This window comes from Pseudopipra pipra, chromosome Z, assembly GCF_036250125.1.
Source record: "Pseudopipra pipra isolate bDixPip1 chromosome Z, bDixPip1.hap1, whole genome shotgun sequence".
Taxonomy (NCBI): Eukaryota; Metazoa; Chordata; class Aves; order Passeriformes; family Pipridae; genus Pseudopipra; species Pseudopipra pipra.
The window spans coordinates 68,818,571-68,833,969 of record NC_087581.1 but is presented as its reverse complement, the minus strand read 5'-3'; the positions used below and the strand labels follow the sequence as shown (position 1 = coordinate 68,833,969).

Sequence of the window (15,399 nt, the reverse complement as noted above, 5' to 3'; positions counted from 1 at the left end):
GGTGGAAGGTGGTGGAAACAGATACAACTAATTATTAATGCTGACTAGACCCCAGCTGCACGGGTTTTTAATTAGCCCGTGTCTAACCCTAATAGTCACTGTTGGGATAATACTAGCTCTTCTTAAGTGGGTTACTTTAGCAAAGGAAATGTGTTGTCTGCTCACACCTGCACTGTGTAGTGTTACTAGCACATACTCAGCAACACAGGCCAAAATGTTAAAATTTTTTTCAGTTCACTTGGTTAAATTTTAGTCATATTTTGTCCTGCAAGGTAGTCTCAAAGAGCGAGTTCCATGCAGCTGAGCAGGGCTGCTTTCCTGGGGAAACCATGAACTGATGCCTAAGGAAGGAAAAGGAATGCAATATACAGAATATCATGTATTTTTCAAGTGTTATTAACAAGGCCCCCAGAGAATCATTGCAAATTGATCAGTGAGGCAGGAGTACAATCTCCACTCTTCAGAGAAAAAGGAGTTCAAAATTCAAGACACCCTTCCTTTTCCTCCCTTACCTGAGCTGAAGGTTTCTGGAATAAGTAGAATCATCATGCCAATGAATGTGTGTGCCAGCCTGGTCCATCCCCAGGAGCTTGGGCTTTGCCCTGTGGACCTCGTGCCTGTAGAGTGGAACCTATTTTGGTCACATCCTTGTTTTCTCCTCTAGCATTTGCAAAGTTGTTAAAACATCGTTCCTTTGCTGAAAACCCTGAAGGAAGGACACAGTGTTTAGTGTGAAATTAGAAACACTGAGAGGTTTTATTGCCCTTTGGCAGCTTTTAATTTAATTGGAATTAAGTGGCAGTTGAGCAATATGCAGGGTTTGAGCAAGAGCAAGGCATCCCTCAGGTGAAAGCAGGTCTTAGATCTTCACTGTTGCTGTGGCTGAGCAGGCTGAAATCCTGCCCACACTGGCAAGATACTTGATCCCATCTTTGCCAAGCAAATATCTGAAGGAATGGTAAAATTTTATAGGGTCTGGCTTCACACTGTGGCCCTGATCAGAAAGAGATTTAGGGGCATTATTCATCTCCTCTGTGTGTGTACAAGCCAAATCACAAAGTGCCTTTATCTTTTTCTTGCACCCTGTGGGTGCTTGTTTCCCTTCCCCACCTTCACAGCCACAATTTCCACCACAGGCATAGCATAGCTACAGTCATGTACAGGGGGGCAGCTCTATTTTATTTGACTTTTTCCCCGGATGATAATTTGAATGAGCTTGGCTGGGAACACGGAATACAGGGTGACCTCAGCCCTGCCTGTCTGGCCCACCTTTTCAAATAGTCTTTCAGAGTAAATGCATTTACTCCTCTGGACACCATCAAGAAGAAGGAAAAAGACAGGCTGTCCTCTCTATCCCCTTTTTCTAGCCCTGCTGCCACTCCACAGCTTCTGTGGTGAAACACAGGCAGGCATAATGCACCCCAGCAGACAGTTTGAATGCAGGAAATGCTGCAGGAATAATGAGTCCTTCAAATGAAATTATAATTATAAACTCATTCTGATACATATGTATCAGCTCTGTCACCGCCTCCGATGCTCCATTTCAAGGCTTTTCAACGTCTTGCAGAAGGGGATGTTTCCAAAGCTGCATTACAGGGTTTACATCATCAAGTAGCAATGGCCCCTATTGCCCTGTGCTGTTGTATGCCCCTGTGTTAAATGCAAACAAGTGGTAATGGACCCATTTTACCCGATTTCCAGAAGGTGAGAGTTTTGCTTTTGTGTCAGACCGCATATAGCCCAAAAAAGAGCCTGGTTGCAGGGGTGAGAAAGATGTGGCAGGCTAGGGTTTGCATTCAAAACACGTCTGTGTAATAAAAGCATATTTGATTAGACTACTGAAACCTCATTACTAGACATAAAATCTCCTTTGTCATACTTATTTGAATTCTTCTTAATTATTTGCTGGAAATTGACAAAGTTTCCCAGCCAATGCCAAAGGAGTGATTCATACCTTCTATGGCTTTCTGAATGCACTAAGAAAGAATATTAAACATTAAATATTAAATGTCCTCGATGGTACAACGATTCTGAGGCACAATGAGAGCTGTTGCTTTTGTTATTGTGGAATTTTTGCACTTAAAAATATCATGTTACCTATCTGTTTTAATCAGTGAACATCTCAAGTCTGCTAACTTGAGCATAATCAGGCTGCATACAGACATGATCAGAGCCAAACCAACCAGAGTAATTGAATGAATATCCTGATTTAGGATAAGGTGGATTAACATCATTATTTAGAAGTATTTGTAGAAAGCTGCTACGCAAACCAGCTCTTGAGGTGAAATCATAGCATTTTCTGCAAGAAAAATTCTGGTGTTTGCAGGTTCTGAATGTATAATTGTACTGTAAGATATACTTCAAAAAAGTCTAAGCCATGAATATGTCGATGTCCTATCATTAATACCCGTTTATTTAATGATACAGAGATACTTCTATGCAGTAGGCTGGCTCCACGTCTTTGACTTCTTTCTTTTTGGTTTTCTAATAGAAAAACTATTGACTATGTATATACTAAAGAGTCACTCTAAGAAAAACTGCATGTATTGCTAAAATATAGAAAATGATGCTTTAAAGTGAAGTAAAGTATGATGCCTTAGGTTTTAAACAGTAGCAGTTGGGAATGCATGCAGGTACAAAAACAATTCTGTCTATACAAAAAACCTGACAGGTGCAGTCAGTAGAGTCAAGATTTTTCGGAGTAGTGGGTGTCTTATTGGGATCTACTAGGAGCCTCTGCCTAAGTTAAGCCCAGATTCAGGAAGGGCTTTGAGTCACGGTCTTACTGTGCAGTCTTTGGTGAGAAAACAAGGTCAAGGAACTTCAGGCCTCTGGAGAATAGTCCTGTTCTCTTTCTTCCAGCTTATATATATTTATGGGACCAGGCTGGGAACTAATTTGTAAGCTTATCTGTTAAAAAAAAAATAAAATAAAGTTAATTATTTTAAAATCAAACATCAGTTTTCTGATCCAGTTGAGAGCCTGGTCGCATGAACAATGTTACTGCATTAGTGCAGGTCACAGAAGAGAGGGAGCACAAAGAGAGGAGAGACAGGGAAAAGGATGTTGCTGCCCAAACTGTTTATCATGAAACCACAGCACTATGCTCCAAAATGCCTTCTCAGCTCCTGAATTAGGCTATGATTCAAAAAGGCACTTAGATATATGATGTAGTCCATCTCTAATCAGGAAGGAATTTCACCACTTGTTTAACTCCATGTACATTTAAGTATTTTATTAACCAGGCATCATTGAGGGAGGGATAATCCCTTGATTTAGGGTTTTCAGGACCTTTACTCAAATTATCAATGTCCAATGACTCCCTCAGCAATAGCAGCACTGTGACTACGAAAGCTGACCAGTACAAAATCCTGCACAGATGAGCCTGTGCAAAGTAACAGTATTGCCACTGTTCTGTCACGGGGAATCTCTTTTATCTGAATAAAGTGCTCAAATGCAGGTATGCAGATACATTTGAGCACTGAGGTGGGTGGGAGTTAATGATCAAGCCTGAGCCCTGAGACTGGAGTGCTACCCCTGCTCAGTGCTGCACTATGAAAATAAATAAATGCAACCACCCCAGCAGGTTTGATGGAGACTCCACTGACAGGGGGAAGGGGGTGTCAGATCTGGAGAAAAAACAGGCCCACAAACAAACAAAAAAATAACAGACTCACCCCCCTCCCACCAAAAAAGAAACCCAAAACAAAAAAAAAAAAACAACAAAAAAAAACAAACAACCAAAACCAAACAAACAATAAAAACCACAAAACACACACACAGAACCACAAAACACAACAAAAAAGAAACAAACAAACAAAAAAAATACAAACAAAAAAAACCCACCCGAAAACTGCACATGGACTTTGTCCATCTGCTTCTGCCCTCAGGCAGAAGAGCCTAGCTGAGCACATTACATGTCTTTGCATCTCTTAAATGCTCCTTTACCACATGGCAGAGCTAATTATCATTAGCCTGAACAATAGCAGGCCCATCCCAGTTTTGTGACTGAGCAGAGGCTGCGGGAATGAGTCAGTGCCATTGACGAAAAACCCTGAAATTTGTAGTTTGATGTCCTATTTCTGTGTCTCGTGTAGTGCCACCAGCTCTGTTTTTGAATAGGATAAAAGAAACTCAGTGTCTCACATTTCACTTGAAGATGAAAAGACTCAGAATACCTTTTGGTTCCCCTAAAATAACAGCCCATTTTATGGTAGTTTTCAGTTTCAGTTACTGGCTGTAGCTACTTAAAGTACATACATCTCTTAAAACGGCCACCGTAGTTTTGTTGGGGTTTTTTTCAAATCACTGTTTCTGCAAGCCACAGCTATTGGTCTTATAGGAAGCATGTTCCTGGTGTAAAGGCTTTGTGTGAATGTGCACATGTGATGCCAATACAGAAAATACTGCCACAGAGGCAATGTGAGCTCTCTCAACCTTTTTCACAAGCATTGCAGTTTGCATACTGAATTTCAGGCATTTCCACTGTGAGGAAGTGCTTCTGACACACCAGCATTCCAATACAGTTGGTTTGGTTTGAGGGTACAGAGAGTGTTAGAATACAGCTTCTTCATGTCCCAATCTCCTATGCTGTCAGAGGGTAGGGGGTCTTCCCACAGCAGCCCTTTATACCAAATGAATTAAGGACACTAATGATTCTGTTGACACTGACATATTTACCCTCATGTCTATGGCTGAATATGTGCTTAAAGGTTCATATTTTTAGAGCTCATCTTTTCTTGCATGTTCTTACAGGCTTGATCTTCATCTCCTCAGTCACATATGACTGCAAATGGCCAGAGGGTTTAAAAAAATAAAGGGAAAAAGGTGATGGGAATGGGCAGAAGCACACAAACAGCACTGTCACATACACCCTGTTTGCTTTCCATCAGGTGAAAAACGGGGGGGGGGGGTGTTGTGTGGGTGACAGCCTGTCACATTTTAGCATTTAGAGTTCCAGTGACAGGACCAGCATAGAAGCAAAATGAAGGTTTTTTCTTGTGCCATTTCAGCTGAGAGATGAGGTTCCTAGTAAGAGCTTTTGGAAGGACTCAAAGAGTGCTGGCATCAGTCCAAGGGAGATGGATTAGGGAGGTTGGTGAAACAGTGGAAGAATGAATAAATGAATAATTTCGTACCATGTGTTACAGCCCGCTCTCCCCACACCATGACTGCTGGCAGTGATGTCACTCATTGGGCCTGATCACTCTCTTTGGGTCACTCCTCCATCGTTAAGTGGTGCACTTATTTAATTTGAAGAAAGTGCAATCAATAAAAAGAGATCCTTTTATCTTCCTCATCAATCTCTTGTTAATGAGCATGCACTTTTTTCTTATTAGATTCTTGGTTACAATGCTTTTAATTTCTCGATGTATGATAGAAAAGGGGGTGCAATCAAACACACGACGGAGCAGTTGATGCCGCATGCTGCTGCTTGCTCCTCTCTGAAGAACTGGTGGGTGTGGGGATCACTTGTCCTGCACTGATGTATGGTTCTCTGAGCATCCTCTCTTAAGCTATGATCCGGACACGTGAGCCTATGAAGATGCATTTTAATTTCCTGATGTCCCAGTAGTTGCAAGAAAGTAGAAAATTCTTTGGGAATCTTAGATATTTAAAATCCAATGGCTTCCATGAGAATGATTCACCAAGCCTACTTTCCAAAACTTTCAGCAGGTTTGGGTGTGGTTATGATATGACTGAAGGTCAGATGAGTTAAATGGTCCCTGCTGCTCTAGTTTTCAGGATGATGTCAGTCATGGTCACACATCTATTCACATATTTATGGTGACCAGAGATAATGATCCTCTGCAGTTTGGTAATATGAAGTCAGCCTCCTTTTAGCACCAGTAAAACTGGCAAACTCCTCATCACAGGCTGGAGGTTAAAGCTGTCTTTGGCTTTGTGTATCTCCTTGAGTCTTTTGGGAGTGAAACTTTGTAAAAAACCATTTGATTCTTCACAAAAATACTCCACAAAACAAAATTACAGTTTTCTAAGGCTCTGATTTTCAACCTGTCATTTACATATGGCAGGAGTCCAAATCTCAGTCATAGATTAGCTTCATTAGTGTAGTCTCAAACTGCTTTTTCCTCTCAGCCAAAGAGGCCCAAGCCACATGGTAATCAGAAATAAATCTTTGCACAAGGAGCTAACCTAATTATGAACAGGCAAGTTATTTCCTCCCTTATCCTTCTGTATTTACCACCAATGTGCTACCCTAGTAAAACTTTGTTACCTCCAAGGTCATGCTTCCTCCTGTTTTCTTCCAGGGTCTCCCTTTCAATGAACCAATTGCTGACTTTTCCCAGGCACTCATCTCCTCCAGCTAGGGCCAGAATCCATCTTTAAGCACAGCATGCCACAATAGAAACATAAAAAGCTCAAAACAGGAGCTGTGGGATAAAGTGTTTCTGCATTGCTTTGGGGGTAAGAGGAGAAGAAAGGACCCCCAAAGTCAGCAAACTGTATCTTCAGACCCAAAGTGAGAGACCATCATCAGCCAGCCTTTACTGCAGCCTCGAGAGCTGTCACAGAAGGTGTTGTTCTCCCTTACCCACCCCGACGTGGTAAAAAGAGAACGGGGTTGCATTTTGGCCCAAAGGTCCAGAGAGGAGCCGGCCCATGCAGTATCGGATTACAGCATGGCAGGTAGGCTGTGTCCTGGCCCTGGCTTTGGCCACCTGTGGCTCGGGGCTTGGGATGCTGCCTGGCAGATGATTCAGCACTGCCTTTCTCCCTTCTCGGCCGGGGAACAGCGGGAGCCGCCGGGCACCTCCGAAGGCGGGGGCAGGGTGCCGGGCACCGCCCCGCTCTCCTCGCCGCAAGCCCCCGCAGCCCCCGGGGGGCTGAATCAGCTCTGCAGGCTTCCCTGGGAAGGGAGGCGAGGGGAGGAGGAGGAGGAGGAGGTCTGGTCAGAGCTAGCCGCGCGATGCTGAGGCAGGCAGCCTGCGCGCCAGGTCTGGAGGTGCGGCGGGGGAAGGGACCCGCAGCGGAGGAGGGCACTGCAGCCTGGCCCGGAGCCAGGCACCACGGACACGCTGCGGCCACGGAGCCGACGGGGGGTGTGCGAGTGTGCCTGCCTGCCTGCCTGCCTGCCTGCCTGCCGGGAGGAGCTGCTGCAGGCAGGCTGGGCCCTGCTGGTGGAGAAGCGCGTGAGAAAGGCAGGGAGAGATGCTGTCCAGGCTCGGTTTAGCCAGGCGGGCTGGGACAGGAGCCCTTTGGCAGAGACTTTGCCGGTCCGTGCGAGCTGACAGTCCCTCCAGCAGCAGGGTGAGAAGGGGGGTGATGCACCCACCTTCAGAGGAGCCCCTGAATGTGTCCCCGAGCAGGCATCACGCTGTCCCTCTGTCCAGCTCCACAGCGTTGCGTGTGTTCGGTTTAACTTCACGGCAACCCTTGTAAAGAAGGTGCAAGGTCTCCACATGCACTTCTGTTCATCGCAGCACCAGCAAGACGTGAGCAAAGCAGAAACATAGTTTAAAGGAGAGCAGTTAAATGTGAGAAGGATGGAGAGTAGCAAAGATTACTGAAGGATGAATACAGGCTGTTTGTCAGGAGGACCAGCGCAGGAAAGATGCGGAAAGGGCAGTGGATTAAAGACAAACTCAGAGAAGTGTCAGTAGGGAAAATTGTCTTACTGGAAATAGGAAGGTTGAAAAACTAGATATGGATAAAGAAGGAAAGACATTCTAAAACATTTCTACCAAGCCTTCAGATACTGTAGTATCTCATCTGTGCAATGAAGAGAATATTCCCAGATGGTTCTCAACTTGCACTCCTCTTTGAAGAGTGATGCTGTAGCTTCACACCTGAGGAGCAGCTTGTGTGTGCGAAAGCATGTCTGGTTTTCCCATATTTATCAGTTAATCTAATGAAAGGTATATCCTTTCTCTAGAAACCTTGATTACTTGTACCCACGGACCACCGCAGCTGTCATGGCAATGCTGCTGTGATGTTACACTTTGGGCTGTGTTGCTACTGCTGTTTGAAATAGGTTTTGGGATACTCAGAGAGGCTGCACTCATGTAAGGTATTACCAGCTAGGGAGAACATGTGCTTTATAATAAGGGAAGCCATGTATGTAAATATGCAGTGCAAGCTGTTCATTCTCTCTGAGGTTACTGATCACATCATTAACCTAAGGACCAGACTTTTTAGTGGTAATGTAGGCTAGATTGTATGATGATTTATCTTTTTACATTCTTCCAGAGAGTGTTATTACTGGCTGTGCTTTAAGATAAATGCTCCAGGCACTTGATTGTAGTAGCATCATGATTACTTCAGTTGGCTACTACAGCCTCACAGGAAGCTCTGTGATCAGACATCCATCAATTAGTCCTTGACGTGGCAGTCTGTGAAAACACGGTGGGATTCACTGAGATTTTCATAAACCTTTTTCATGTGCATGTTACTAATGTTCCCATGGAAGGGGGGCTGGGGTGGTAGGGGAGTTGGAGGCAGAGAGAGAACGTGGGTAGAGCCAGATGCCTCTTTTAACACTACCAAAAATATGCAACTACAAAGGATTTACCTTTCAGATGCCTAAGATACCAGCAAAAATGAGTTCAGAGCAATTTATAGCACTTGATTCTTTGTTTCCTTATGCATCCTGCTGCCATTTATACTAAGGAGAAAGAGGGGCTCACATCAGCAAATCTTCAATGCAAGTGTTTTCATTAAGTCCAAGGAACTGGAAATAGTGTTATAATCCCCTTGCCTCTCATACATATGTCTGTATTGTTACACAGGTGTACTTTCTGTGGGAGACAAAAGAGGGAATAGATCTGATTCTAATCTTACTTTCATTATGTTAACTGGACCGTTAATTTACCAGTGTGCTGCACTGGTGGAAATGGTAGTGCTAGGTATTGGTAGAGGTGACAAATGACAGTCAAACTTAAGAACAAAGTGTAAGCCTTTAATAAATAATAATGAATAATAAAATTCTTTTATTTTTCCTTTTTTTTTTTTTTCTTTTAGTCTAAGGTGGAGTGAGGATATGAGCTAGCAACATGTGAGCTCTTGAAAGTACATTCGGGAGCAGATTTTAGTGTGAAGTCTTTGGTTTTTGGTTTTAGAGGAGGGGTTTGGAAAAGGAGGCTGGAAAAATGGAATTTTTTAAAAAAAATGTGCAAATATCTTTGTAATATCTTAAATGCAAATTTGTTAGAGACAGGAATGGTTTGGGGGTTTTTATTGCCTCCGCTTTACCTAAGACGCATCCCAGTTCTATTCCTAGGGAACAAAACTTATTCAGGAGCTTGTAAAGAAAAGCTGTCTCTAGGTGTCGGGCAGGGAGAAATTGCTTATGGAAAGAGGTCTTCCCCCTGGGAGAGATCGAATATCAGGCTGAGCGAGCCCAGTCCAACCCAAAGAGCTCCCACCGACACCCGGTCCTTGCCGGAGGACTTTGCCATCGATGGCCGCCGCCTCTGGCCACGCTCTGCCGGGAGAGAGGGAGCGGGTGGGTGCGCAACTCCTGCCCGCTCCCTCTCTTTGATTTGATGGCCTTTATTCCTCCTAATTGGATAAAATAGGAAGTCACTGACAATCCTGCGTTGCTGGGTGTACTGATTTCCCTCAGAGCAGCCCTGCAGAGGGCGGGGGGTGGGGTAGGGGAGGAAGGAGCGAGTCTGTACAGCAGGGAAACAGGCTGCGAGGGGGCTGGGGGAGCGGGGCGGGGGGGAACGGAGGAAAGTGAATGAGCGCTTAAGAAGGACAAAGAGGGAGGGGAGAGAAAGGGAGTTACCACCGTCTTGGCATCGCTCTTCCTTTCAAACCTCTGTGTAATGATATTGTTTGCAGTGATGCTCAGACAGCGAGCACCTGCTGCTCTGTAATGATTCAGCCTCTTTCAGCCGCCGCTGTAACACGACAGGATGCTGCTGCTACTGTCACTTCTGCCGCTGCCGCTGTTGTTACAGATTTTGCTTTTGCTCCTTCTACCGCATGACAATTGTTTTCCTCGTCTAAGCAGATACCAGCCTCAGACGCTCAAGGTGAGAGTCTTGCCTTTCGCTCTGGGCTACTGGTTCACTTAATCCGGTCAGTTTGTTCAGTGTTTGTGGTTTTCTTTATCTCATCACCCTCCTTCCCCCTGTTTTGTTTTGTTGTGCTTGCTTTTGGGGGAATGTTTCCTCCCTCCTTCAGAAGAACTGAAATTGCTTGAGAGGAATTTAAGGAATTATAAAAGTGGCTAGCAAACAGGAGCTCAGTAATTGCAAAGCTGTTCTCGCTTCAGAGAAGCAGAGAGAGTGACAGAGGGCTTGGGGGCAGGGGGACCGGGGGGCATCTAATTTTTCCTGTGCGTTACTCCTCTCCCAGTTTGGATGACGTTGCTGAGCTTGGACCTTTTATTGACTCCCACTCTGATTTTTGCAGAGCACTGTGACTATTACTACCATCTCTTTTTGTCTGTGTCTCACAGTAATGGACTGTGATAGAGTTAAGGCCTTTTGGAGGTGAGCTGTTTGAGAGCTGATGTTTAAACATGTCTGAAGTAGCTGCCGACACTTTCCCCAGCCCCTCAGCTCAGCTGAGCCCTGATGCATCCCTCAACGGGCTCCCAGATGAGGAGAACATGCCGGGGACCCAAAGAGAGGACAGGAGGGTCCAGGGGATAGCAGGCCTTGCCGCAACCTGCTGTGCGTGCCTGGAGGCAGAGCGACTGAAGGGCTGCCTCAACTCTGAAAAGATCTGCATCGCCCCTATCCTGGCTTGCCTGCTTAGCCTTTGCCTCTGCATTGCTGGCCTCAAGTGGGTCTTTGTGGACAAGATTTTTGAGTATGACTCTCCTACCCACCTTGACCCTGGGAGGATAGGACAAGACCCAAAGAGCGCTGTGGATCCTACAGCTCTGTCTGCCCGGGTGCCTTCGGAGGTGTATGCCTCACCATTCCTCGTACCTAGCCCCAAGAGCAAGGCTGAAGTGACAGTGCAAAGTGCCAGCTCACTTGTGTCCTCCAAACCATTCCTCCAGCCTTCTCTGTATAACCGCATCCTAGATGTTGGGTTGTTGTCCTCTGCTGCACCTTCGCTGTCACCATCCGCCCTGGAGCCTACCACAGCGTCTCAGGCACAAGCAACAGAAACCAATCTCCAAACTTCTCCAAAACTTTGTAAGTAAAAGCTGTGTGTTTCTTTGGGTTTTTTCCCCCCCCTTTCACCAGAAAGGGGAAAAAAAAAAAAAAAAAAAAAAAAGGCACTTCACTGTTCTGCGACTGTCCACAAGGAGGGCATAGGATTGGCATGCAAAGCTTAAGTGTGCTGAGACAGGTATGGCATGGGTTACCTTTGAGGAGAGCATCTACCGTCCTCTGCACTTAGTTCTGGACTGTGCAGGGTAAAGAGGGCTTTGTCTGGGATCTTTATAAAGGCCTAATACCACCCTTTTCTTTGCATCCACTTGTAGGGAAATACGTGATTTACTGTGTATCTGATAGCTATTCCACATGGTCTATTTTTTCTTAGAAATTTGATTTGCGTCCTGTGCTGGATCTTCCATGTATGTTCATTTTCTTTGCCTTGCCTGCAGAGCACTTCTGGTACATCCTTCCTGAAATCTGTTGCTGGCAAATATCCCTATCATCCTACTGAAACACTCAGACCAGTGAGAAAAAGTGACAGCCTATATGAAGCAGTTAGAAACTGGGAATTATTAATTTAGCATCTAGCTTATGATCTTTCTCTTAAGAGCAAAGCACAGATTTCTCTGTGTCTTTTCCCATCTCTAGAAGCTGACTCTTATTGAAACTGTTTCTCATATATTGCTTTTTTGTCTTTTGTGGGGCATTTCAAGAAATTATTCTTGCCAATGTAGGAGGAATCAATTTCTGAATTAGACTTCGCTCGTCCTGGAAGCAGGAAACATCCAGGGTACCTGTGTTATTTTCTCAGTAGCAGTTGTAGAGCATCAAAATGCTGCATTGCTGGAGTGTCATTTCTTTGACATTCATGACTTTAACCCACCAAATCCGGAGCAAATCAAGCCAGCAACCCCCTGAGTTGTGTAAAATTTTGCAACTCTAGTAAAAGAGAAGGCAACGCACCGTTGTGCTGAGAGCACAGGGCTGAGGTTTCCTTTAGAAAGCTGCAGTGATCAGAGTGCACAGTTGCATTCCTCACAAATTTCCTTGCAGGACACCATGTCATTTACCCTCCCTCATGCCTTCCCCGTAATGCTGCAGGTTGGCTACCTTGTAGATGGTACATACTGGACCTCACCCTGGAGCCCTGAAGTCACCATAATTCCACTGCTAAGTTTAGCCCCACTAGCACTGGACCTGGTATAGATACGTGGCATTTGGATTAGATCTAACATTTTGGGCCAACCACCTTGCCAGCATAACTACAGTGATTTCAGAGAAGGTCCTTTCAGCTGGGAGTCAATCTTGAACAGCAGTTTCAGAATCACTGAAAGAAAGTCTTAAATATTCCTGTAAAAACCCTGTTTCCTTTTGCTTAGATAATGGTGATAACCATCCTTTGGGTTAAAAGTAATTTGTCTGATGGAAACAGTTCTAACAGGGAAATACTGCTGTACTGTTAAATGACAGGGGGCTTTGTCTGTGATATTACTTGAATTAACCACCTTTGCAATTATATAGTACTATTCTAAATGTTTTGGTTTGTGCTTTTTTTAATATTGCTGATGCATAATATCTTTTTTGTTGTGCAAATATTGTGACATTAAATATAGGACAGCACTTTTACTCTATAAAGTGACGAGAGAACACTATCCAGTCAAAATTGCCTCAAGAATTCCTCTTGAATTTCCACATATGAAGCAAACCTTTACCAATAACATGCTAACTTCATCTCTGAAGTAAAGGAAGGAGGAGGTGGGGTGGAAGAGAGTCTTTGGAGCAGTCACTGACAAAAAGCCATTATCTGCATTCAGATCTGCTCACATCTGGAAAATAAATGGTTGTCCAGAAGCTAAGTGATTGGGTCAAAGGGGTTTTTAGGTTTTAGGTTTGGGGGGTTTTTTGTGTGTAGGTGTATGGGGGAGAGGGCAGGGGGATTTGTTTGATTTTTGGGGGTTGATTGTTGGTTTTTTTTACTGTTGCATTAATTTTCTAAAGATAAATGTGTATTAAGGCATCACAGTCTTCCGATAGCTACAGACTGAAAGGAGAGGGAGAACTGGCAGCAGGTCAAGTTTGGGTTGCTCTGAGGCAGAAGGTTGTGTAGACAGAATTTATTCTAACTGTGGCACATAGTTCTGACTATGGCAAGCAGCTGTAATCCTCTGCAAAGAAAAATAAGAAAATATAACTGGAAAAATGCACTGCAAAAGATCTGCCTAAGAATTCCAAGAGGCATAAAAAGAACTTTTTGGACAGCTCTAAAAGCACTGTCTTGGGGTTTTTGAAACAGCTGCATTTCAAACACATCATTGTGTTTTATGTAGAGCAAGATTTGTTGGAGAGGTTGACAGATTGCATCAGTGCTAGCTTTTTTTTTTAATGCCTTTGACAGCTATAAAATTCTCAGTGACATGGCTTGAAAAGTAGCATCTGCAAATTGGATTGTCCCTTCTTTTGCTTCTCAGTGCCCTTCTTTCCTTTTCAATCAGAGTGCAGTAACTTCTTCCCAGAAGGTCCCTTATGTGCTGAATTTTTTTTTCCAGTGCAGAAATAAAAAAGAACTGACACATTTCATATTCTGTGGTTGATGTACTGTTTCTGAACCTAGCCCTTCCATGACTTTCCAAATCCTTTTCTCTTCTCCTCTCTTTTCTGTCTTACTCAGCATATTCCCCTTAAAGCTACATCCTTCAAGGTCATAGTCTGCAGAGAGCTAATTGATTCTTCTTTCTTGGAGCCTGGAAGAAAAAGCAGAAGGGAGACAACCCTTGTAATTGTGTCTGGTGTACTAGATTCAGACTGGTCTCACTCCTATTATTATACTTTGCCCTTTATCAATACAGAAATATTCCTTCCCATTTGGTTTACGTTTTGCATTATAATGTCATTTATCCTTTCCTGAAACAGAAAGGGAAACTGAATGTTTTAAAGCATTCTCTTACTTAGGAAGCTTGTCAATCTTAGCACAGTTACACCAGAGAAGATTTTACTATAAGCAGAAAATAATAACATACACACTAACCTACAATCTCGTTTCCTGTGAGAAGACATGCAGATTGTAATAGTGCTAACTCAGTTTAGGAGATAAATTTCACTTCTTCCTACACTATCACATTTAAATACAATTCCACCCTTTACCCATGCTGATAATAGACTCAGCTCTGTAGTTCTGTAATAGCTGCTTTTATACACCTGCAAACCAACCACTCCCCTCTTTAAAGGTCTTCCCACTGCTTTCTCTTTCCATTTAAGCAGATTTCCTCCAAAAAGAACAGCAAGGCCTGTGTGGTTCTTGCCTTTCAGTGGTGACAGCTCTGCCAAAGTGGCACAAGTGGTCCTGTGCTTTGGGTCTGTCCCAAAGCAGAGGTGCCCAAGCAGCCCTTGGTTTTGGGACTACAATTCTTGCAACTTGGCACAGGGCGCACAAGAGGTAGAGCAGGAGACAGCTGCCACAGCATGACTTTGCTTGGAGTGGGTTTCCCTGTGAGCAGAGCAAAGAGCCCATCAGAGAGAAGTGTCCAGAGGGTGCTTGTCCCTGGTGGCACATCCACGCTACCCCTGCATCCTTTTCACTTTTGGCTTCCCTGCGCATCTCAGGTGCCACACGCTGATGGGCCAGCTGCACACACTGTGCCATGCTGGTGGCCAGCAGATGACCAATAACATGTCTCCATATCCCCACCTCTGTGTCCTGTGGTGCTTATAACATGCAGAGGCAGGTGCATCAATGCAGCACCAGACTTGTGCATGTCCCCTGGGAGGCAGGCAGGGCCCCTTCCTGTCTCACTCATGCTGGCCATCGCCTGGAAAACAGGGCAAAGTGGAGAAAGGGCTCTGTGTTCCTGTCAACCACCCTTGACTAGGACAGCTCCCTTCTCATGTTTCTGATTTCTGCTGTCACTTCAGATGTGCTGGGTCAGCATCAGCAACTGATGCTGCTTTTTCAGCCTCAATGGAAAAAGGTGTTAAAAGGTTGCCTCTGAGGTCTGGTAGTGGTTTACCTAGGTAAACACCTAGGAAAGAGTCTCAGCTCCCCTCCAAAGTTATCCAGGCAAAATGGCTGAATTTCTTATATCTTTTTAGAGCTAGAAATGGGAAAAAATTGAATGAAAACTAACCTGTACCTTGCTGTGGTATCATACTGTAAATATTCCTAATTTTGCTCTGTCTCTTTCACTTCCCCCTGTTCTTTCTCAGCTCCGCGTTTGATGTCCTTTCTCCTGTACACAGTGATTTGGGAAGGTCTGTATTGTAGCTTGATGGCAGGCTAGAGGGAGCCTCTCCCTCCAGTTATAAGTGCTTCAGCCCT

General features: G+C 44.4%; 2 protein-coding genes across 15 annotated transcripts in view; both read left to right on the top strand.

The window, feature by feature from the left end:
* The window catches only part of NRG1 (neuregulin 1), a 452,970-nt gene that overhangs the window by 340,774 nt on the left and 96,797 nt on the right, over positions 1-15,399 (top strand). For 5 of the 14 annotated variants that reach the window (XM_064642116.1, XM_064642114.1, XM_064642113.1 and 2 more), the window contains exon 1: positions 10,493-11,120. The exons of 7 other annotated variants lie outside the window; for them this stretch is intronic. In XM_064642116.1, coding sequence (XP_064498186.1) covers positions 10,493-11,120 — 628 coding nt within the window. Of the gene's footprint in view, positions 1-9,918; positions 10,002-10,479; positions 11,121-15,399 lie in introns of those variants that run through there. 2 more of the 14 variants (XM_064642125.1, XM_064642112.1) reach the window with 2 other exon arrangements.
* On the top strand, positions 9,751-10,043 carry LOC135407231 (uncharacterized). The gene has a single exon (XM_064642127.1). The coding sequence runs from the start codon at positions 9,882-9,884 to the stop codon at positions 10,041-10,043; it is 162 nt and encodes a 53-aa protein (XP_064498197.1). The 5' UTR covers positions 9,751-9,881.

Coding starts and splice junctions, on each gene's coding strand:
- LOC135407231 (XM_064642127.1), top strand. CDS start 9,882: ATGCTGCTGCTACTGTCACTTCTGCCGCTGCCGCTGTTGTTACAGATT.